We start from the raw sequence: 23,917 nt of genomic DNA, 5'->3' as shown, positions 1-23,917 counted from the left end.
CCGGGTGTGCAAGGTGTGCATTGCACGTCGGCCCCCAAGGCCCCAAGCCCTTATAGGCCCCACATCACCTATAACAGCCAAACTGTTAACTTGTTAAAATGTTAGAAATGGCCAAAGCCAAACTTAATACGCTAATACTAGTTCTAATAAGTGTCCCATACGGCCATACCGCCATACGTATAATATGTACGGGCCATACACGATACAATTAATCGTACGAAATACCTTCTACAGAATAATAATAATAAGAAATAAGATTTTGTTATTCGGACAATGCAAACCATCAATCAAATTTCCTAGGAACCATGTTAATAGATGTTTTTCTCCTGGTTATTACTATATAACAACTAAAACAGGTATCAAAATTCCACGGCAATGGTTATGTTATTCTTTAATATTAGATAAAGCATATTGTGAGTTTTGTTGGCTTTTTGCTAACCGGCAATATGAGCATTTTAAATATGAATGGATTTCTGGCGTTGACGACTGGCAACATTTATCACAACAAATTTCTAAACATGAAAATTCTATTCAACATATAAATGCAACAGAAATTAGAAGATATTGGGAAAAAAATAAAACATTAGATACAGATTTAGAGAAACAAATATCTGAAGAAGCAGAGTATTGGAGGAATGTTCTTCGTCGAGTTATTCATGTAATTTTAACTCTTACATCTGGTAATACTGCCCTCCGAGGAAACGAAGGGAAGAAAGGTAATCTTCAAGAAATTGAAGGTAACTTTATGCGTACTATTAGATTACTTGCAAAATTTGATCCTTTTGTTCATAATTTATTAAATGATTCAAAAAAACATGTAAAATACTTAAGTTGGAAAATTCAAGACGAGCTTATAGAAATTTTAGCATCAGATGTACGTAATAGTATATGTGATGAGGTTAAAAAGTGTTCTTGGTTTTCAATTATACTTGATTCTACCCAAGATATAACTAAAATTGATCAAGTGAGCGTGATTATTAGGTATGTCTTTGTTGAATATGAAAATCACACATTAGATATAAGGGAATCTTTTTTAGGATTTTTTGCATTACAAAATCATGGTTCATCTGATTATGCTGAACTGTTGCTAAAAATACTGACTAAGTTTGGTTTAGATATAAAAAAATGTCGTGGTCAGGGTTATGACAGCGCTTCTGTAATAAGTGGTGCCCATTTTGGAGTACAAAAACGAATTATTAATATTGTGCCTACAGCTCTTTACGTCCATTGTTGTGCACATAATTTAAACCTAGTAATTTCTGATGCTGCTAAAACTTCACAAAAGATTGTTTCATTTTTTAGTATAGTGCAAGATGTTTTTAATTTCTTTGGGTCTAGTGCACCAAGGTGGGCATTATTAGCTCTTGGTGATGAACAAGCATGTAAAGTTTCTAAGAAAACATTAAAAAAAGTATGCCCAACAAGATGGGAAGCAAGGCATGATGCAGTATTCAGTTTACAAGAGAGGTTCATAGATGTTGTTAAGTGCTTAACTAAAATATCATTAACTACCAAGAAAACAGATGAAAGAAACTCAAGTTTAACTTTAAAAAAAAAGTTGGAATCAAGTGAATTTATTTTAATTTTATGTTTATGGGAAAATATTTTGAGAATCTTAAATGTTGTATCAAAATTATTACAAGGAGTTAATTATTCCATTGAGAAGGCTTCTACACTTATGAATCAATCAATTACTCAAATCAATGAATTAAGGAACAATTATGATGGGATATTAAGTAAATCAAAAGAATTATGTGCTAAATGGAACATAACAGTGCCATTCCATTTAGTACGTAAACAATTTGCAAATAAAAGGTTTGATGATTTTGATGGTGACTTGATATTAATGAAGAAAATTTTAAAATAAAAGTATTTTTACCTGTGTTGGATACTATACTGTTTCAATTACATAGTCGATTTGAAGGAATGGTTACTATAGTAAATAATTTTAAATTTCTATCGCCATTAACCATTATTGAACAAAATGAAGATTATATTATAAAATCATCATATGATTTTATAAATTTGTATACAGAAGATGTTTCATGTGATCTTACAAGACAATTATTATGTCTTAAGTTACATATTACAAAAATTGATAAAACTATTGTATCGGAACTTAAGACCATACAGAATTTGGCTTTTTATATAATTGATATGGATTTATCAACAAGTTTTCCTGATGTTTTAGCTGCATGTCTTATATTTTTAACCATTCCTGTTACGGTAGCATCTGCAGAAAGGAGTTTTTCTAAGCTTAAATTAATTAAAAATTATTTGCGCAATTCCATAGGTCAAGAACGGCTATGTGGAATTTCTATACTAAACATAGAAAGAAGAAGAACTTCAGATATAGATATAGAGAAAATAATTGACAACTTCGCATATGCAACAGCGAGAAAAAAACAATTCTTTTAACTTAAGTTTCAAATGTGTTAAAATTATACTATAATTTTACAAATGTTTTATGTTTATAACCATTATAAATGTAATTATACAACATTATACAACCATTATCTGTATAATTTAATAATTTCCATAATATTCCTTATAATATTAACCTTTCATAATATAAACGCCGGCTATCATATTTTATTAACAATAGGTAAATTCATTTTGAAAAAATATTTAGGCCCCCAAATTAAGATTTGCACACCAGCCCCGTAATGTGTAGTTGCGGCACTGCGCCGAAATACCTTGTTTTAAAAAACTGTAAATATCGATTCCGCTGGCAACTGTTCTTAATAGATATCAATCTATCGATTACGCTGGGCCACGGACTAAGACTGGAAACGACATGGTCGGCGAAGGTCGAGGGACGGCCACGAAAAGGTGTCACTTAGCTGATAAGAATACTGTTCTTGAAGTTTTCAGCGATACCGGTGGTTTGAATTGGCTACACAATTTGTATCTTAGTCTGTGTTAAATGCAGAGGGCGCTGTGAACTCCAGGAACACATAGCGACCCCCCCGCACTTTGCTTCTTCTACATACATTCGTGGCCGTGATAAACTGCTCGTTTCCAGTCCATTATATCTTAGTCCGTGCTCTGGGCTTATATAAATGGTAGAAATGCATTCATAAGTTTTAAACACGGTTATATACTAAGGTTGTAGCACGTCACGTTATCATATGTTGAAGCGGCAGAAATAGTGAACTAAAAGCACTAATAGTAACTACTGTACCATAGTAAGAACTGTTGTCGACCCGATTTTTATATGTAAAACATACAGCATAGGTATTGTAGTTTTGTACTTAGACATAAAAGCAGTTAAGTTCATTGAACAATTATTTTAAGTAAATATATTGAATATTAAATTGTTCATCTATGCATCTTGGTTAAAATTATTTAATTAACAGATAAGTCTGTGAATTAATTTTTATAACCCTTTCATAGGGAAACATCTCTTGAATGAAATGTGTTTAAAATGTTCCATTCTGAAAATAAATAATTTTAATTTTATAACATTTTTAACAGATTTAATCATGTTTTTATTATACATCTCAATATCCAGTTACAAATGTAATTATTTACATTTGTTTACGTCTAGATTATATTTTTTTTTTTTGGTAGACAACTGAGGTCATTAGGTTGTGGAACTGTGGGGCCTGGTACTGTAGGTTTTTGAACAAGTGTTTGTTTATTTTGGCAGAATTTTCAAGTGGGCACCCGTACTCCGTAGGTATCTGCCAATTACGGCGTTTTTGCTAAGCACCGATTGTATTTTATTACTTTGCGGCAATATTGTTTTCTTATGAACATAAAATTCTGGATAAATAATCATAGTTACGGCATTTTTGTTTAGGAAAAACACGTAAAACTATAATATAAAACGTAATACAGTATTATCTCATTTTTTTTCGATTTACGGCGTTTTTTCTTACGACGTTAGTATACCAAACCAGCGTTTTTTAAACTGTGTTCCGCGAAACTCACTAAAATTGAAATTTAGAAGTCCTGTTTGTCTGTTATTTAAAATATTTTTCTACGTTATTAATATATTATGAAATTATTATTATTATTTTTATTTTTATTTTAACATATTTTTTGGATTAAATACAGTATACACATTGCTATAATTTTTATTGCAAATAATCCTTACACACAATTACGCTAAAAATGACAATTGAAACAAAGTAGGGGTTCTAATTGTCGAGCTGTAATTACTTTATGTTGAAGGCTAAATAAAAAATTCTAAAAAGCTAAAAGTAAATAAATATAGGGGTTCCACGATACAAGCAACAAGCGGCCATAAAAAAGGGTTCCACGGATAAAAAAGTTTAAAAAACGCTGTAATATGGCCATTATATGGGAGACCGCCGTTTTCAAAATGATGTATACGTCTGCAGGAAATACTAAAAAGGAATGATCCAATCACTTCGTGCTTTTCCTGTTTCCGGTATCGACTAGAATGTATATAAAGAATTAAGAACGGGTTGATATGATTTTCTCACGTTTTTATATACTACACACGAGTACACGAGGAAATCGCAAAAAATAACCATTTAAACCATTCAAACTATGAACCCCCGCCCCCCCCCCCCACATATTTACTGCCACTAAGTGCAGTTGATCAATCGTACTCAATTATAGTTTTATATTACATTTTTATAAAAAAAATCAAGTGTAATAGAAATAATTATAAATGTGTATGTTTTGTTATGTCTACTCGTGTAATTTGTATTATAAAATAATTATTACATTTTTTATTACGATAGCGAGATGTTTTTTTTTTTAATAAAAAGGGTATTCGAAAAAAAATTGGTAAGGTGGTCCGCGATTTCCAAAAATCTTTCATCAAGGGTCCGTGATCTACAAAAGGTTAAGAACCGCTGGTCCAAAGTTCCAAACAATTTACCATAGTGACTGCGTTTAATGTTTGAAGTGGATTGATATAAGCTAAATTAAAACGTGCTATTAATATTTAACTACAGTTTAAAATAAAATTTAATTATAATGCACATTTTTACATATACCTGTAGATTTATCAATGCCCTACAATTCAAGCTCACAAACAATTATGTTGGCCCATCATTTAAAACTTATCCAAAACTAAAAGGTGCTAACTATTAAATAAAGCATATCGTCGTTCACCGCGGGAACAAACGTCCTATGTGAAAAAAGTGTAGTTTTCACTTTTCAGGAAACACAAAAAACGTTTTGAATAAAAAAAAATCACATAATTGTTATTTCATAAGCGATTTATAGTAGGTAACACAAAGGAGAATTTTTCTACGGTGGAGATAGCTCATAGGAAATTATATCAATAAATAGCTATTTTATTTCTGAATACAGCCTCCAGGGATACCAAAACCCCAAGATCATAAATTTGGCACATAGAAGGTGTTCCCGTGAACGACGATATTATATTAAGCTATTTCATACTGGATAAAATGTGTACATTTGTAAACCTTTCAGGTTTTATTATGCTTTTAACTAATTATGACCATTTTCCCTTAAAACCAGGATCGGTGATAAAAAAGAAATTCGTTTTACCAAACCCACGGACCAAGATAATATATATATTAGATCTTCGTCCGTGACCAAACCGATCACTTTGAAAAAACCGGTCACACTTTTTTGTGACCATCTCCACAATGGACGGTTACAATTGACAATCCCCTCTCCCAATAAATGGCACATTTTATTATCAATATTAATTTAACAAACAATGTTAACATGATAAAAGATAATTATTTTATATTTTTGTTGTAGCCCCCCCCCTCCGGCTTAGCTATTAATATAATATGTACTGTTTCTAATTCTTTGCATTGTGTCAACCATACAATTAATCAAAACTCATAAGGAAGTAAAATTTTAATAATTGCCATACATACATCAACAAAATAAATAATAGCACCATTGGCGCAAATAGTCCCCCCCAGTTAAAAATCTAGTAATTAGTACTAATTTTTATATTCCGTGGTACTAAGCAATATTGCCTATGTGGAGGGGGGCTTGAGTTCCCCCAAAAAATTTAGCCAATTCGCGCTTATGAATAGCACCATCAATCTACATTGGTTTAACATTACAACACATACTTTTTTATTAACCAAATTTAGTTATCCAGAAAACATACATTTTATTCAGAACAAAAAAATTCTAAGCAAAGAAATAGATTAACAACCAAAAGGTTATTTTTTGGTTTTGAACTGAGATTTTTTATATATATATTTTTTTTTTAAATTTTGATTAGACTTAAACAAATCAAGACAACACAGAATAATTTAGTTAATCTTTAGAAATGAAAAAATCATTCATCATGAAAGAATATATTTGTTTGAAGTATTTCACTCATGTACAAGTCAATAATTTTTGAGATAGTAACTTTTGTCTTTGTACACAATCAAATAAATAAATTATGCCGCAGGTTAAATCGGGTCATGTATACCACACGTAACGTTATTGGTTTTTTTTTAAGGGGCATAATATAACTTAATACTTATTTTATATTAGAATAATAGGAACATACTAATAATAGGTAGGTGCATAACATAATATAATCAAGATTATAAAAACAATTTAATAATTACTAAAATTAATAACATAATAATAAGTGAAGTACATATAAATGTATATACTTGTTTTAACAATAAGTTGCAAAAATAAAATAATAATTAAAATTAATAATCTTTGAAAAAAACAATAAAAATTGTTTTGGTTAATACATTTTTTATATTATTAGAATCTATTAGTGTTTTCTTAATATGATTCATTTTTGTTTAGTCTTATTCTTCCTTTTTATCCTCGCTAAATATGCAACAAAATTAGTTTTATTTAATCATGTAACTTATATATTATTTTTCTTACCTAGTATCAAATGTTATAGGGAGTAAATTATCCCTTCCTGCATTAAAGTTACACAAATCTCTCAACATTTTGATTAGCTTATTATCAGTTATAGAAGGTTTTTTAATCAGTTCTGGATCCTCAACAGCTCTTAAAATTAAATCTTCAATTGCTGGCCGCAAAGCGACAATTGCTGCAGCAACTTTAGCATCCATATTCAAATATATCCTGTAACAAAAAATATGATTATACATGACTTCATCACAATTTTTATAGCATAGTTTTTAATTTCACGAACCAATCATCAAGTACAATTAAACCATCAGTATAATCAACTTTCTGAGCACCAAACAGTAAGATGTGTATAGGACTCACCATAGTTGAGTTCATACATAGTACACTTATCTAAAATTATATTTAAAACAGTAATTAGTGTCAATTGTACCTATAAAAGATTTTTTGAATTACAAATTAATAATTATTAATACATTGGCATTTTTAGAAAGTATTCTACTTCCAATGATGACATTAAATGAAAATTAATAAGCCAATTAAATGGATAATTTTATGTATATAAACGGATATAGCCCATTTGTCTCCCGTTTTACAAAATGGTTAATTTCCAAACGACTCCTGATGTACAAATACGTCAATTCCCAAAACAGCTCTCATTTTTGACAACACAAATTCTTTTACACTTCAAACATACTTTAAACTGTCTCAAAAGTGGTGTAGTTAAACGTTAGTGAAATGGTTTAGTATGATTTTTTTTAATTTAATATTATGCAAAGTAAATTATGAAGATTATTTGTTACGAAGAACTAGCATTTTGGGAATTTACGTATTTATGAAACATTTTTAAACAGGAGCCGTTTAAGTTACACCGATATAAACGTGGGTTGAGGAGGTTAAGGATTAGATCCTTAGATTATGCATGTAGATATACTATTTTTTTTATCTTTACAGCTTACTTGTTGTTCAAATACAAAGAATGGCAACTGAAATTGAGCCCCTGATCCCACTAAAGGACTATTTACAGAAGATTTACCAACAACAGCAAAATCCTTTGACTTTAAATTTACCTTAATAAAAAAAAAATATGTTATAAGCTATAAAGTAATTCAACAATATAAAATAAATAAACAAAATATACAGTTAATTATTATGAATATATTTTGTCAACGTTAAAATATTTGAAAAATAGTTTCTAAAATGTCCTTTTGTAAAATGTTTATAAGTTACAGATAAAATATTTATATCTTTCAACACTAACATTTAAACATATCAATTATCAAACATATTGACCATAGGCGAAAATAGGGTGGGACTTGGGGGGGGGGGGTTAAGCCCCCTATTGTGAATTCAGCCCCCTGGATTTATTATCGTATTAATGTAATTTTTGTAAAGATAAAAATTTAAATATTTAAACGTTGTAAGTTTAATACATAAAAAAAAATTCAAAAAATCAAGGGTATACTCGTATTTTATAAAAATTGTTCTGAGATTTTGAATGTTTTGTACAGTGTATACATAATTACATATAAATGATAAACCTATTACTATTATCGGAAATAATATTAATAATTTTAGTTTTATATTTATGTTTAGCACGATAATGTAGACAATAGATATCAATTTCGTTTTAGTAGTTTGGGCTTATTTATAGTATAGAAAGACATAAATGTTGATGTGGAATCGGTCTTAAATAATTTAGCAAAAACTCAAAGACAAATTAATTTAATTTTGTAAATATTAATTAAAATAAAATTGTGTAAATTTATTATTTTATATGATTGTGATTTTTTAAATTTAATTAAGCTTTTATCTTGCAACATTACAGCTGTTAGTGATTATAACTAAAAATAATAATTCAATGATTATTTTGGATCATTTAAAGGTATGGGGACAAAGCCTCAACTTATAATTTTTAGTTAATAAATGGTAGGGCTGAATCCCCCGCTCCACTATTGGAATTCCCATTTTGCGCCTATGCATGTGACATAATTATATAGTTGAAATAATGTTTTTTCTTATTTTATAAATTGATTGTAACTTGTTAACAATATAAATATTAATAATAATTAAGAGTACACGATAAGATAAAACTTGAAATTTTAAGTAAAATAAGTTTTTATGGTTGTATTATAATTTATTATTATTATATGGTTAAGGTTACCTTACGCTTTTCCTTATGAACATAAATATTAGGATAAAATGCCATTACAAGGAGTGCTGAAACCATATCCAACTTTGGCTCATCAAAGATTCCAGTTTTACCAAAATCAAAATTTTCTGTTTTAAAACAACATTGAGGAAAACCAAACTTCAGAAACCTGTTAATTATTTGTTTCTAACAAAAAAATTAATATATTCTATTAATATATTTACAAACCGAAATATTAAATTAAATTACTTTTATATTGTGTGTTGCTTTTAATACAGAAGTAGATACATTGTTGTCTCCAAAAGCATCAGCCGCATCTGAATAATAACCATGTGTTGAGTCCCACTGCATAAAAGCATTTAAAAAAGCCAACTGATCTGAACAACGGTTGCCAGAATAATAATGCTTAGCAGTGTTTTCGCCTTAACATATATTAAAATAGACTATAGAGTAATATTGTTTTTCTTAAATACGTCATGTGGTTTGACATACTATATTCGCCCACAAATAAATCATAATTAGTTGAAGAACCAGCTGCTATTATACTCAATGATTCACCAAGCATTAGTATATTACCCAAAATCATCATTCGCCCAAGCTGTGGTTCTACAGGTAACTCTGCCAAAATAATTCCAAGATTTGTGAGGTTTCCATTCCCATCAAGACATTTCATTTCTGGAAAAATAACAAAAAAAAATTTCCTGAATAAAAAGATCTTTATTGCATGATATGGAAAGATTAAAAATGACGGAGGGGCACATGCTCTTGGGTGCAAGTTTTTTTAAAAATACATACAATTTTATGGTATAAGCTATATTATATTTTATTAGAAATAGTTTTTAACAGAAGCATGTAAGGCCATCAATAATTGTTTAAATTATTTACGAATAATATTATTATAAAAATTATTATTAGAAATTATTATAGAATATTAGTAATATTATATTACTATTATAATTATTTTGAAGTGAAATTTAGATAATTCAGTATTTTTATTATACAAATTATCATTTTTATTTAATTTTTTTAAAGGCAGGAAACCCAGGGGTAAAATCTGTCCTAGTGCATGATCAATAGAAGTTAAAATATTTTAAGTTAAATTTAGATATTTTGAGGTTTTAATCGGTGCAACCAATGCTCCAGTGTTTGTTGGTTCCCAAACGGCTTCTGCAAGCACAACACCAAGGGAGGGCTTTTGATGGGCCTGGCTTGGCCCCCTAAGTAAAATCAGTGGCCTCAAACTGGCCTTCTCAATTTTGTTTTTAAATATTAAGACGTTTAATTGTCTCAATCCAGGATGTATATTATAGGTACTTTTTTTGAATATATAAATATCCAATGTTTCAAACTGAATGTCCAAGTTTACAATATCAATTAATTTAACCAAACATAAAATAAACTTAACTATAGGTTTAACTATTAAATTAATAAAACTATTATTCAACTAAAATACATGAGACTACCTCTAGTTTCTAGTACATTATAGTAATTGTAACAAGTTGATATTTTTATGTTGATTGTTCTTATAGATATTCAAAATAATGGTGAAATAATGTGTTTTTATAAGTTTTTATTCTTAATAAATAATTTACATATTTACCTGTAAGAGTATCAATAACATTATATACAGATTTAACAGGTGGTGGATCAATAGCTTTTTTCAAAAATGTATAAATATCACCCAAATTTAATAATTTGATAGTTAACCCAATTTTATTCAAAGAACAATGGTTTAGTTCTGGCAATATGTTATCATCCATTTTTTTGAATCGTTCCTAAAAAATAAATAAATAATTTTACATTATGTCCCATACAAAATTATACTACTTCTCAATTTCCATTTGATGTTTACTAATTATTTGAAATTTAAATCAATATCCCAAGTATTTATGCCTTTGTTACCTTTGTATATAAACTAAAACAGTAACCCTCTTGAACACGGCCAGCACGTCCTCTTCTTTGTACCACATTTACTTTGGATGCCCAAACTGTTTCAAATATAGTTACATTATTAGTACACCTAACTATCTTAGATTTTCCATAATCAATAACAAACACAACATCATCTATAGTAATTGATGTTTCAGCAATATTTGTAGATAAAATAACCTGGAACATATAACTTAGTCATTATACTGTGTATTATTCAAAATCTAATCAAATTCAAGTACTCAAAAATAGAAAAACAAAAATAAATAAAAGTATAAAATTAAAATTTGAAATGATTATTATTGATGAGCAGGGCTAGGATTTATATGCAAAAGCATGTTTTTTTTGCGACTTCTGACTATTGATTTTGTCTATCTTGCTGAATAAAACAGAAAACTATGTATTACAGAATTTTTTAAGTAACAGACTTCAGACAATAAATATTCTAGTTCTAGAAAAATTAAGTGCTCTAGCTGGCTACAAATTAGATTAGAGTATCATTTGATATAAAATTTAGTCAAATTCAATTTTTCCATTATATTAAATAAAGCAAAAAACTGCTAATTTATGGTTGGTTCCATCCGATTCTACTTTTGTCAGTTTTCACTGTATATAAAAATAAATATCAAATAGACATGAAAAGAATCAGTATGTGATTATAACTTTGTTTATTTACATCTAACTTACTTTACGCTTTTCAAGTGGAACAGGCTTAAATACTTTATGTTGTTGTGCATGAGATAATGATGAATGAAGAAGCAAAATGGAACAGTTTTGAGCTAGATCAAATTTAATTCATAAACTAATGATTAGATTTAAATTAATAAATTATGTGCATGATAAATGAAATAACTAGGGCACGGATGTTGATGACTTTTGCATATTATTTTGGAACAACATAAACGACGGTGCTTTCCTAGCTTAAAATATATTTTAATAAAATACAAATGTATGTAACTAATTTTGGTTTTAAATTGTAGGTCATTTTTTTAAAATTTTATTGCATTTTTTACATATCTTTTAACAATTGAGAGAAAAATTATGAGTTATTTATTTATCATTGTTATATTTGTATTCATTATGATTACTAGGGAACAATAATCAGGTAGTTTACGTTGCCTTTCTGATGGAATTTTAAATTTGGAGATGCCTTCTCCTATCCTTTGAGGATCCCTCCTCATCATGCAAGGCAGCATGTTAAAAGATATTGTTAATTATAAGGCGAGTTACTTCATCCCACGATAACAATACCTTTTTCCCACAGGAATCACCCGCCTGGGGCTTTCCACCAGTAAGAGCTTGGCTCCATGGGTAAGCTAAACCAACTATGTGCCCCCCTGAGGTAAAAAATAAGAAAATTAAGGCATTTTAAATGTAGCTGTACCGTCATATTTTAAGTTTAAGTAGGTGAAGTATAACAACAATTGAACTATTTTGATCATCATTAGAAAGAGAAGCAATATTCAATATGGTTTCCAACATAGGAACTTCAAGAAGAAGAATATTGTTATATTTTCCACAAACCGAAAAAAAACCAACAACTCTAATATTTTTACGTATCACGTATGTTTATAAATTGTAAATCAATAAATAATTGTATTAACAGTTTTATGAGTGGTTTTTAAGTATTTAGGTAATTATAAATTAACATATACAATTTGTATTTAGCATCAACATCCGGTCACTAGAGATAACTTACTGAATAAATAAAACTTTTTACTTATATTTCTTAATACTTAGCTATTGATAGACAAAGTCAGTGGCGTATATAGGGGTGGGAGTTCAAATACCCCCCCTTCCCGAAATATATTGTTTTACACCCCCTCCAAAATTAATTTCTATATACACCACTGGTCAAAGCACTCAAATATAAATAAAAAATATAAAATGCATAAAAAAAATATTGTTAGTTGTTAATTACATCATACATAAATAAGTAGTATAAACAGCTTTCACTCAAGTTATTTTTTGATTCACTATTATTCATAGTAATACTAAAAGAAAAAAGTTATTTACCAATTGTTTCGTTCTGTTGTAAATGATTATTGAGTTCTGAAATCCAAGCCCATCCAGGTAAAAATATTAAGACAGCACCTTTTATTTTTAAACTATTTTCAATATGTGTCAACAACAGCTACAATTATAATAGTTATTAATTAGTTTTAAATGGTTACTTACAAAATACACACAGATCTTACTTCAATAATTTTTAAATGTTGACTTTCCTCACTGATCTTTGCAACTATATTTTTAACTTTTGTGGGATATTCATCAGAAACGAATAAATTACAATTAACTGTGGTTTGTATATTTTTTTTCTTTGTGATTTTTATTTCTTCTAAAGATGGTTTATAGTCTAACATTTGAACAATATCTTCTAAGAAAAAATCTACAACCAAATAAGTTGAAATAAAATTATACAATATTTAATAAAAATAAATATAGAAATAATGTATAATAAATCATTTAATAGTTAACACTTAATTAATATGAAATGCATTTTTCCATGCACAACATTGTAATAACCATAAGGTTAATATAGTGGAATAGTGGAACACTATAAATACTTTGTAACCTATGTATGCTACATAAAATTAAATTTTTAAATTTTTTTTAGTTTAAATTTCGAGATCTTAGTATATAATCTAATTATTTAATTTTAAAATAATGAGAACCAGGGTTTCCTAAGGTTGTAAGGTTACCAACAAATTATATTACAAAATACAGGCACGTAATAGTACGTGTAGAGCGTCAGTGAATAGTCTAAAAGTTTTGGATGTATAAATACTTCTGGAGCAGTTAAAGGGTTAACCCACATTGTTGACTTGTTTACGAGTAACATGGCAAATATTTTATGCTCAGGAGTTCATGTTTAGTATCATTAGTTTAAAAATGAGAATGAATCAATCTATCATGAAACTTGACGGTATAAATATTATCTGTGATTTAAGTTAGTTCTTTGTGATAATTCAGTTTTTAAGTGAGTGATGAGCATTTTTAAATTGCGCTATTTTATTCATGTAAAACTCACTAGAAAATTTACCTAATTATCGTAAAAAATGAAATAAAAACACAGATAATGTTCTTACCAGTTTCATAATAGGTCAATCCACTCTAACTTTTTCAATTAACAAACCCAAAATATGAACTTCTGAGCATAAATTGTCTATATGCACTTGTAAGACAAAACAACAAATGAGGGTTTAGTATCCTTTTAACAGTTATGATTAATGTTTATTATTTCCAGGTACAAAAATATTAATTACAATTCACAACTCATAATACAATGAAATAATAAACCTGAAATAATAAAAAATATTAAATTTAAGAAAACATTTTTAAAAAAAATGGCTTCTATTTTATAAAATGACCAAATTTACTAAATGGCTGCAAAATGTAAATTATTTAATATGTAATCTTAACCTTTAACAGGGTAGCAATTTCCTTCCACATCAATAATTGGACAGTTGTTGAAATATTTACTGAATATATTTAAATTAGCATTTGCAGACATGAGAATAACTTTAAGATCCAGATATTTTTGCACCATGTCCTTCAGAATAATCAACAACAGTTCACAGCCAGCACGCCGTTCGTGTATCTCATCCACAATAACATGTGTTACACCAAACAAACCAGTCTTTAATTTCCGTATCAAAATTTCTAAAGATAAAATAATAAATTTACTAATATGTCTTAACATACTTATAATTAGGACTAGGAACAATCTATTTTTTTTAAATATTTTTTGATAATACATATATTTGAAATCTAATTAGAAATAAAATCACTTTATGATTGTGACAATGCATATTATATTTGTAGGAAATTTTAATTTTAATGGTAAGTATAGTTTGAATATTAAAAATAAAGGTAATTTTTTTGTTTTAAAAAATACATTTAAAAAAAGTAAAATTAAAATAAAATTGTACAAGTACTCAAGTATTTTTAAGTGAATTTTAGTTTTGTACTCAAGCTTAAAATATGCAATGTGATTAATATCATTTACCAACTGTACAGAATAGAATCGCTCCAAAAGACTGTGGTACCATACTATCAAATCTAACTGTATATCCAACACTTTTCCCAATAGCTTCAGCTCTTTCAAAACTCACTCGGTTTGCGATAGAGATTGCTGATACCTTTCTTGGTTGAGTGCAGATAATGTTACAATTTGCTCCTTTATTTGCGTCAATAAACTCTTCAAGTATGAATTGACAAACCTATTTGTTTTAACAATTATGTGAAAAAATGGATATTAAAAATTCCAAGACATTAAGTTAACTGACCTGAGTGGTTTTTCCACAACCAGTACCCCCATGTACAATAATTACAGAATTGTCTTTAATTATATTCAAAATAGCATCTTTTTTTTTGAATATTGGCAAACTAGATCTGTCTTTTATCCTATTTTGAAATGTGAGTGAATGTTGTTTTTTTTCATCAAATTCTTTCTTTAACTTACAACTTATATCAAATAAAGATTTCTAAAAATATAATATATAAAATATTATAATACATTTGTGAACTAAATAATATGTTAAAAATATCTAAGTATGTTTCTCAGTAAATATAAAAACTACAAACAACAAATTAGCGAAATTGACAGCACTTACAGGATTATAAATCTTAACAGCTAACCACGGATTCCAATTTGACTGAGGAGGGCCCCATTGCACCACTTTAGAAGCATTAAATTGATATAAAGGTACAAATGGTTCAACAACTTTGTCAAGAAGCAATGTTGTATTATTTAAAATGCCAGCATAATTCTAACATAATGATTGATGATGACAAACATTACAAAATACATTGATTATTATAATAATTATATTATTTTAATAAAACTTAAATGTAATAATTATTACCTCATCAATCATTGGCTTAACCTTAAGATCTTTTAATAAGCCATATAAATCTTTCATCAGTTTTTCATTAACATTGACATTATTCAACATATTATGGATACATTTTAGTTTATCTTTTTTCACTCTATCACTTGAGTAAGGTTCAATTAGCCCTAATTTACAAAGATTATTAACTAAAGTAAGTTCGCATTTTTGCATTACTTTTTTCTTTGATTTTCCGGTTTCACGAGTAGAAATTGCTAAATTTAAAAATTATTTGATAAGACAATGGAACTTAAGTATACTTAAATTGTTTAATTTACTTTTATTTAGTTGTTCAATAAATATTGACATGCTAACAACAAAACTCCTAAAACAAATTAATATTTGATAAAACAATAGCATAAAATTAAAAAAAAATTAACTAGAAGTAAATTTACCTTCCAATAGTTACAATATTTGACTTAAGATTTGCTTTGTCATTAGATTGAATGTATTGTTGTAATCTTATATAAGCAGTATCAATAGTCCAATTACCACAAGCAACTGGTTCTAAACTATTTAGCTAAGAAAAAATATTTTGGGATTAAAAAATTATGTTTAATACTTTTATTCTTGACTATATATTAGCACAATACTACCTAATGTTTATATTCTTATATTTACCTACCTTTTTATTTTTAGTTGAATCTATTTTAGAGTCCTCGTTTTTCTTATTTTTTTTTATCTAATTAAACAAATATAATTAATCAGTAAAGTAAACAAATAAACTCATATAATATTACAAATAAAGAATTTTTTATTACCTTTGGAATAGCTGGTATTTCATTTTTATCTGCTAAATATAATAAGATATCTTTTAATGCTTTTTGTCGAGCAATTTCTTCAGTTTTTGCATTTCCAACTCCTATGAAGGTATAATTAGGTACTCTGATTTCAAATTTTACATTTTGATCTTCATTAATATCTAATAAACCAACAGATATTCAGTAGTTTATAAGCAATTCATTTACATTACAATTTATATACTTTAAAAATATAAAAGTTTTAAAAATTGTATTTCTTTTATAATTATCTAATTATTCAAAAACAAAAAACACCTTTATAAAATAACTTAATAATAAATAATTGCATTGAAGTTAGTTATAAATAAATTTAAAAATAATAATAAGAGTGCATGAAAAAAACAGTACTACATTTAAATACCTATTTACCTATAAAAATTAATTTTATTAGGTAGTAGGTTAGTAGTTACTAGTACCATTTTTTATTTCTTAAAATTTAGAAGTAACCTACAATATTAATACATAGATTTAATAATTTTACACTGCAATTATATTTTAATACAATATATCCAGGTGTAAATTGGCAAATTAGAAAATCGAGGACTTTACCTATTGAGTACTATTAATGTTATATGACAAAAACAATTTTTAGTTAGAAGCTTAAAGCTTTTATGTTTATGTTAACCCGTGTTTACCAATAAGTAAAACCTATTAATTATAATGAAGTTATCGAAGAATTGAAAAGTAAAAGTAAATTACTTCACAGGAAGCTTAGGTATTAAGTGTCGTATATTTATCATTGTATTTATCACTTAGGTGATAATCTCTAGTACAAAATATCAGCCACATAGTGAATAAGAACTAGAATTTTCTGAAGCAGTATATATGTTGTGTAATTTGGTAGGAATTTTTAACAAAATTAAAGAAAAGACGAGTAATAGGTTAGAATGGAGAATTGGAGTTGTAAACCAACCTTCGGGATGAAAAAAAATTTGGTACTTATATAAAAATTGAATTTCAATCAAGTATTTAATTAATTATAAGAACCTACTTATTTCTAACTATTTTAGATACTTAAGTGGAGAAGTGGAACAACATTTTACGGGATACTCTGTGACATTTACTAAATACATTTCACTCTGCTTCAGTGGCAAAAATAATCCCGAAATCTTAACAATACTACACTAGTACGGTATCCATTTCACTTAAAGCGTTATAAAACAAATATAAGGGGACTGAAGTCTCCTGAGAATTTCTCCTACAAGAATCTCTACTGCGCATCTAAACTTAAAATGTTAAATATTAGTTATCTACCCACTCCTTTGATATTAGATTTTTACAGTAAAAAAAATGTACTTATCTGTTGTCATTCTAAAAAGCAAGTTTTAAAAATAATAACATTAAAAAGACGTAAAAATATAATTTTTTTTCAAAAAAAACTAACTGTCAAAGAATATGTCAAAAAATGTTTTTAAAAACTTATATTATTATACTCAAGTATTATTTTTCTAGATAATGAGTGTTTTATGTTAAAAGAATAAGAAAATAAGGCAATACACTAAAAAGCAATAAAAAATAAATAAATTAATATTATGTGCATTCCAAATTATATGTGGAATTTATAGAACAATTTTTTGCATTTTTAGGGAATTTATTGCTTTGTGGTAATTTTTTAGTATTTTTGTACTTTTTTTACATATATTTGCATTTTTCTTGTTGAAAGTAACATTTTATTTTAACACGTTTGTTGTCGCAATCTACGATTATTTAATTAACTATAGGCAGAAACAATTTTAGGCCTGGACAATTAGAAAAAGTTTCCCAAAAGTAAATTAACTTATTTCAAACTGCAAAACAATATTTTTGAAGGCTTCTTCGAGAGTAAAAATTTTTAAAGAACTAGCACCTATAATAATAACAATTTATGATACATAAATTGTATAAAACGTAAATTTTAAAAATTTTAAGTCATTATTAGGTAATTTTTGGTATTTTTGTGGTAATTTTTGACGTTTATAAGTCATGTAAAAATTAATTTTTGTGTGCAGTTTATAAAAAATGTTAGGTCATTAAAAGTTCTGGACCCTAATTATAATATTAAGCACCCTATTTGTAATGCTATCTATAATCAGTGGCGGTACCGGGTACAATGGTATAATTTCAGAGGCAATTACCTTTGAGATTTTTCTTAAATAGAGGGATGGGTGGTAGCTGGTGGGTCCCCTAGTAAATGTAATAGGTATGACATACACAATAGGAAGTCAATAATGATCTGAAATATAATTAGGTGTATTATATTATAGTCAGTCACACAGAGAGCGGGCTGCCATGGTGTACGGGTATGCAGACCGGTTGTATTATTTTACAGTGCCCGTGCATGCAACCCGCTTTCTGTTTGACTGAACCCTTAATACTTGGGATATTTGTAACTTTTCTCTGTAAAATGTCCAGTTTGCCATGCCGCTGGTTATAATTAATGATAGTAAGTAAGGTAGTAGTATATTATATTTAGTGTTTAGCACTTTGGCATATTAAATATTGATGAAATCAGTGTTATTTACAATAGGTAGGTATTTTTCTCTCAGTGCATTTATCAAATAACACTTGATCTTGACGAGACCAAAAACAAAAATGAGTTATTTAGAGTTAGTCGTTAATAGAAGTTCTGTACCTAATATTTAAATATTATATTTATATTTAATATTTTAATTTAATTTACTCAACATTGTATTTATTACAAATATTAATAATAGGTAGTAGGTAGGTATCTAGGTATATAATAATAACAATATATATTTGTAATTTAGTATATTATGTGTTATAGAATACCAGTTATTTTGTACTGTGGCATTAAGTTATTTTCTGAACACCATTTCATAAAGACATCATACAGCTTGTCCACTGTCGAAGAATGTGCAGTCCTACTTCCGGTGGATAGTTTAGCCATGGCAGACTGCAAGTCCGTCATATTGAACAATATACACCTTTAAACTATAGATATGTACACTTTTGTATAGGACTAAAGTGCAATGCCGAAACAGAACGATCGAAATATGAAACGACGAACTTGGTAATTATAATATAATATTTCACCAATAATAACGTATTTCTTTGGAACCGTGATCCGATAATCAGTGGTTTGACGAAATCGAAACGAATCGATCACAATTCGTAACACCGACTGGTAGCGTACTAACACGGGATAAATTAATAACGTACTCTACTGATAATAGTAATACTACTAATATTGTGAGTATGTGACATTAGTTTTGTAGCACAGATTAATGATTATATGATTAATTTATGATTATTAATCCGTGGTATGACGTAGTCTTGTAGATATAGTTGGGAATTACCCGCAAAACGAGTAAAGTAAAACAATTTTCGAACTATATATAATATTATGAATATGATATAAGCACACTATACAGGTACCAACGTACTGACGTAAATAATGTAATTTATAGTGGACTCCGCGAAAAATGTATCGCCGTGGTTTGGAAAACGACGGCTAAATAAAATAAAATTAGAATGGCAGAAAGGCAGAATGGCCTCAAATAAAGACGATATCTGGTTAGTGGTTTGTCACTCACTACGAATATTGAATAATAAAAATAGTTAGCACTCGACAATAATACTTATTGACACAGTCTTAGATAATAATATTAATCATTAATAGGGCGCACTATAGTAGACAAAATATGGCATAAAAACATGGTTTCGTAATTCCAGGAATACAATTTATTGAAGCGATTTACAGCATAAATACCTATTAAAAAAAATTGTAGAGGAGAATTTTTTCTAGAAACGTAAGAAGCCCGATTTTCGATAATTTTATTAATTAGTTAAATAATTAATTGATAAAAAGTTTAAAAAAACGTGTTAATTTACCATGCGATATTGGACGATAGGAACAAGATATCAAAAATCGGGTGTCTTACGTTTCTATAGGAAAAATTTTCCTCGACAATTTTTGTAATAGGTATTTATACTGTTAAACGCTTCAAGAAGCCGTATTCCTGGAATTACGAAACCATGTTTTTCGGTAAGAAAACGTTTAATTACGCTCGTCATGTATTGCGCCCATTATAGGCAGGTACTGGGTGTTCATACCACCACCCCGCGCGCGATAACGGCAGTACCGCACCATAGGTCAAAACGGGTTTTCTATGGCAGCCGTAAGCCCATACATAGTTTATAAATACCCAGACAAGAAAATGATTATTATATTATTATATTTTGTGACAAATATTATTTAATTTTGTTCGGTTTTATATTTTGTATTCGTATCCGAATTTTATACCTACTAATAAAAACTATACTTTTGTTCTTCAAGTAATGCGGCTTATTGAAGCGGTTTACAACAAAACTACCTATTATAAAAATTGTAGACGAGAACTTTTTTAACAATCGTAAGGAATCCGATTTTTGATATCGTATTCCAATCGTCCAATATCACATGGTAAATTAACAAGGTTTTTAACTTTTTATCGATTAGTTATTCAACTAATTAATACAAATATCGAAATTCGGGCTTCTTGCGATTATTAAAAAAGTTCTTCTCCGCAATTTTTATAATAGGTAGTTTTGCTGTAAATCACTTCAATAAGCCGTATTACTTGAATTATCGAACTATTTGGGTAGGTATTATAAAAAATACTAATTATTACGATATCGGAATAATTAATAATTATATAAAAAAAAAATCAAAATTAATTCAAGTGTTATTCCATTTAGTGTACATTATAGTTTATTTTTAATTAAATGTCATATAATAATTCAATTATAATCGTTTGAATGAAAAAAATATTATTACAATAATTAAAATATCAACTATGGTATAGGAATATTTATGTAAGAAAAAAGTAAACAAAATTAATTCAAATGTTATAACATTTATTGTATGTATTGTACACAAATTACAAATATTTAATTATTACGATTTACGAACGAAATGTCATATTATAATCGTTTAAATTACTAAATAATTATATAATTATTAACTGTACAAATAACTATAAATTATTATATAAATATTAAAATATTAAATAAATTAAATATTAAATATACATAAATCATAATTTAAATTTCAAAGACTTACATTTAACAAATGCGTAGATACGATAAAATATGTATTTTTAAAAAATAAAGTATAACACTAGGTATAACTACCTACTATTAGTATGAAAAAATGTATAAGAGATTTAAATTTACATGTATAAAATGTAATTCTGAATTATAAAGTAAAGTTTATTGTTTTGGTGGAGCAATGGGCACAAGACAATAACCTAAATTTATATTTCTAAAGCTGAAATATTTTTTTTTATACAAAATTTTAGATTCGCGTATAATATTGAAACAACTATTATAATGATTAAATATGTGTTTGTATATATACAAATTCATACGTCTTATTTAATAATATTGAATGTAGTAATTTATCTTGTGTATTTAACTTTGAAATGATTTTTATAAAAACTTCTTTGTCGAATTTTTTTTTTTTATTTCATCTAAATTTATGGGTTTTGGATAACGTTGATTAAGTGTAATATTGCAACATGAATCATTTAAAATACTTAACTCTAAAGGTAGTGTTGCAAAAGACGATTCTACTGTTTGCTCTGTTATTAATATACGCCTTTAGAAGTATGAGCTTGACATCCATCTTTCAGAAATAATTTGTCAGAACTTTTCAATGTAATTTTACGTATAAAAGATCGATTGTTACAAATTATTGTAATTGTTGTGGGCTTTTCACACACAAAGTATCAATTATTTTTGAAAAACGATGGGTACCATAATTATTTTTTAAATTCCTTGATATAAGTATCACATTGCGTAGGTTTAGTTAAAGAATTTTTTAATATTTCTGTTACACAAATGGGATCAGTATCACTATTGTGTACAATTTCATTGAAACCACAAACAAAAATGTCGGAACTATTAAACAGTTATTGATATTTGATCAAATAAAATATTTTGACACCACATCATCTGTTAATAAGTACGTTGGATTTTCAGCGATATGTATAAACTGTCCGTGTTGGAATGTATATTGGTATAATCATAATGTAATACAATTTGAAAATTTCGCCGATACATAGTGGAATTTTTATTGAAAATATTATTCTATGGTTCATTAGGTGAAGGTCTATATGTAATATTTTGTATATTTCTTGTATATTATTTTCATTCAATTTGATAGGGATTTGTACATTTTCAGGTAAAATTTTTTGTACTTGTTTTATTTCTGACAACAACTGATCTGGTGTAATTATAAAAACATCTAATTTATTTGTTTGAACGTTTGATATCATTCTTTGTAACGCAACTAGAAAAATTAGTTAGCTGCATAATAAGAATATTATTTTTATGATATTTCAAAGATATTGAAACCTGAGTCACATAAACCTTAGGATGTCAGCGCACTACCTATTTGTTTTCTCTCTATGACCTACGCGCAACATAGACAAAACGCATTTTCGCAGAATCGTTTTTTCTATGTTTTTAAGTAATTTTAGAATAAAATCACCCATTACAAAAAATATAGAGAATAATATTTTAGTATTTTATATTTTATTGTTATTTGACCTTGTATTTAACTTTCAAAATAAACCAAAAAATGTTGTAAATTTAAATTATGTTTAAATCGTTTTAAAACAATAATTAGAGGAATCGATTCCTCTCAATTCCCTCAAAAATATTATTCTCTATCTTTTTTGTAATGAGTGATTTAACTCTGAAAAAATATTACTTAAAAACATAGAAAAAATGATTCTGCGCAAATGAATTTTGTCTATGTTGCGCGTGGACTAGAGAGAGAAACAAATAGTGCGCTGACATCCTCTTAAGAGGACGTGATACCCAAAGTGAAACGTATAAGGGCCCGTTTTACAATCGTTAAACCTAAGGTTAAACCACTGAATTCGGCTGGTAAAATCAGTGGTTTAGTCGTAACCGAGGTTTAAACTATGATTGTAAAACGGACCCTAAAACGGCTAAGACGGCTAATAGAATGCACTGTCTTAAGTGTTTTCGCGATCCGCAAAAGCACGCGACATTTAAGCCACGCTCACTACACGTAATCGGCGGTCCGCCGACGAGTCTCGTTCGGGAGCACCGTTGTCCGTTTACAATTGTATGAACATTCGTCAAAGGGCCCGTTTTACAATCATAGTTTAAACCTTGGTTGCGCTTAACCCACGGATTTTACCGGCCGAATTCGGAGGTTTAACCTTAGTTTAACGATTGTAATACGGGCGCTAAGACGTTTCGCGTCATTATACAATTCACACACGTAATAATGCTGCCGTAATATTTTAAATAACCGCGCGTACCCATAAAATAACAATCATAATAATTTAAGTCACTGCTTATCTAAATTTATGCACCAATATATAGAT

General features: G+C 27.9%; 2 protein-coding genes across 2 annotated transcripts; one reads left to right on the top strand and one right to left on the bottom strand.

The window, feature by feature from the left end:
- The first annotated feature begins 184 nt into the window (after positions 1–184).
- On the top strand, positions 185–2,418 carry LOC132946694 (zinc finger MYM-type protein 1-like). The gene is made up of 4 exons (XM_061016751.1): positions 185–1,557; positions 1,612–1,832; positions 2,036–2,245; positions 2,294–2,418. Exons 1-4 carry the CDS (start codon positions 185–187, stop codon positions 2,416–2,418), a joined length of 1,929 nt encoding a protein of 642 aa, XP_060872734.1.
- A 4,085-nt stretch (positions 2,419–6,503) lies between these two features.
- LOC132946426 (ATP-dependent RNA helicase A-like) lies at positions 6,504–19,765 on the bottom strand. The gene is made up of 22 exons (XM_061016422.1): positions 19,344–19,765; positions 16,536–16,696; positions 16,400–16,456; positions 16,170–16,294; positions 16,053–16,099; positions 15,751–15,989; positions 15,499–15,654; positions 15,172–15,369; positions 14,892–15,105; positions 14,306–14,545; positions 13,081–13,271; positions 12,899–13,016; positions 11,570–11,661; positions 10,856–11,062; positions 10,554–10,728; positions 9,446–9,628; positions 9,203–9,375; positions 8,966–9,139; positions 7,761–7,871; positions 7,088–7,194; positions 6,811–7,017; positions 6,504–6,750 (listed from the first exon to the last, which is right to left on the bottom strand). The coding sequence occupies exons 1-22, from the start codon at positions 19,480–19,482 to the stop codon at positions 6,729–6,731; spliced, it is 3,336 nt and encodes a 1,111-aa protein (XP_060872405.1). The 5' UTR covers positions 19,483–19,765; the 3' UTR covers positions 6,504–6,728.
- Between the last annotated feature and the right edge of the window lie 4,152 nt (positions 19,766–23,917).

The sequence above is a fragment of the Metopolophium dirhodum genome, chromosome 6, assembly GCF_019925205.1.
Source record: "Metopolophium dirhodum isolate CAU chromosome 6, ASM1992520v1, whole genome shotgun sequence".
Taxonomy (NCBI): domain Eukaryota; kingdom Metazoa; phylum Arthropoda; class Insecta; order Hemiptera; family Aphididae; genus Metopolophium; species Metopolophium dirhodum.
Note: the sequence above shows the minus strand (reverse complement) of the source record. Positions and strands in the feature narration are given on the sequence as shown.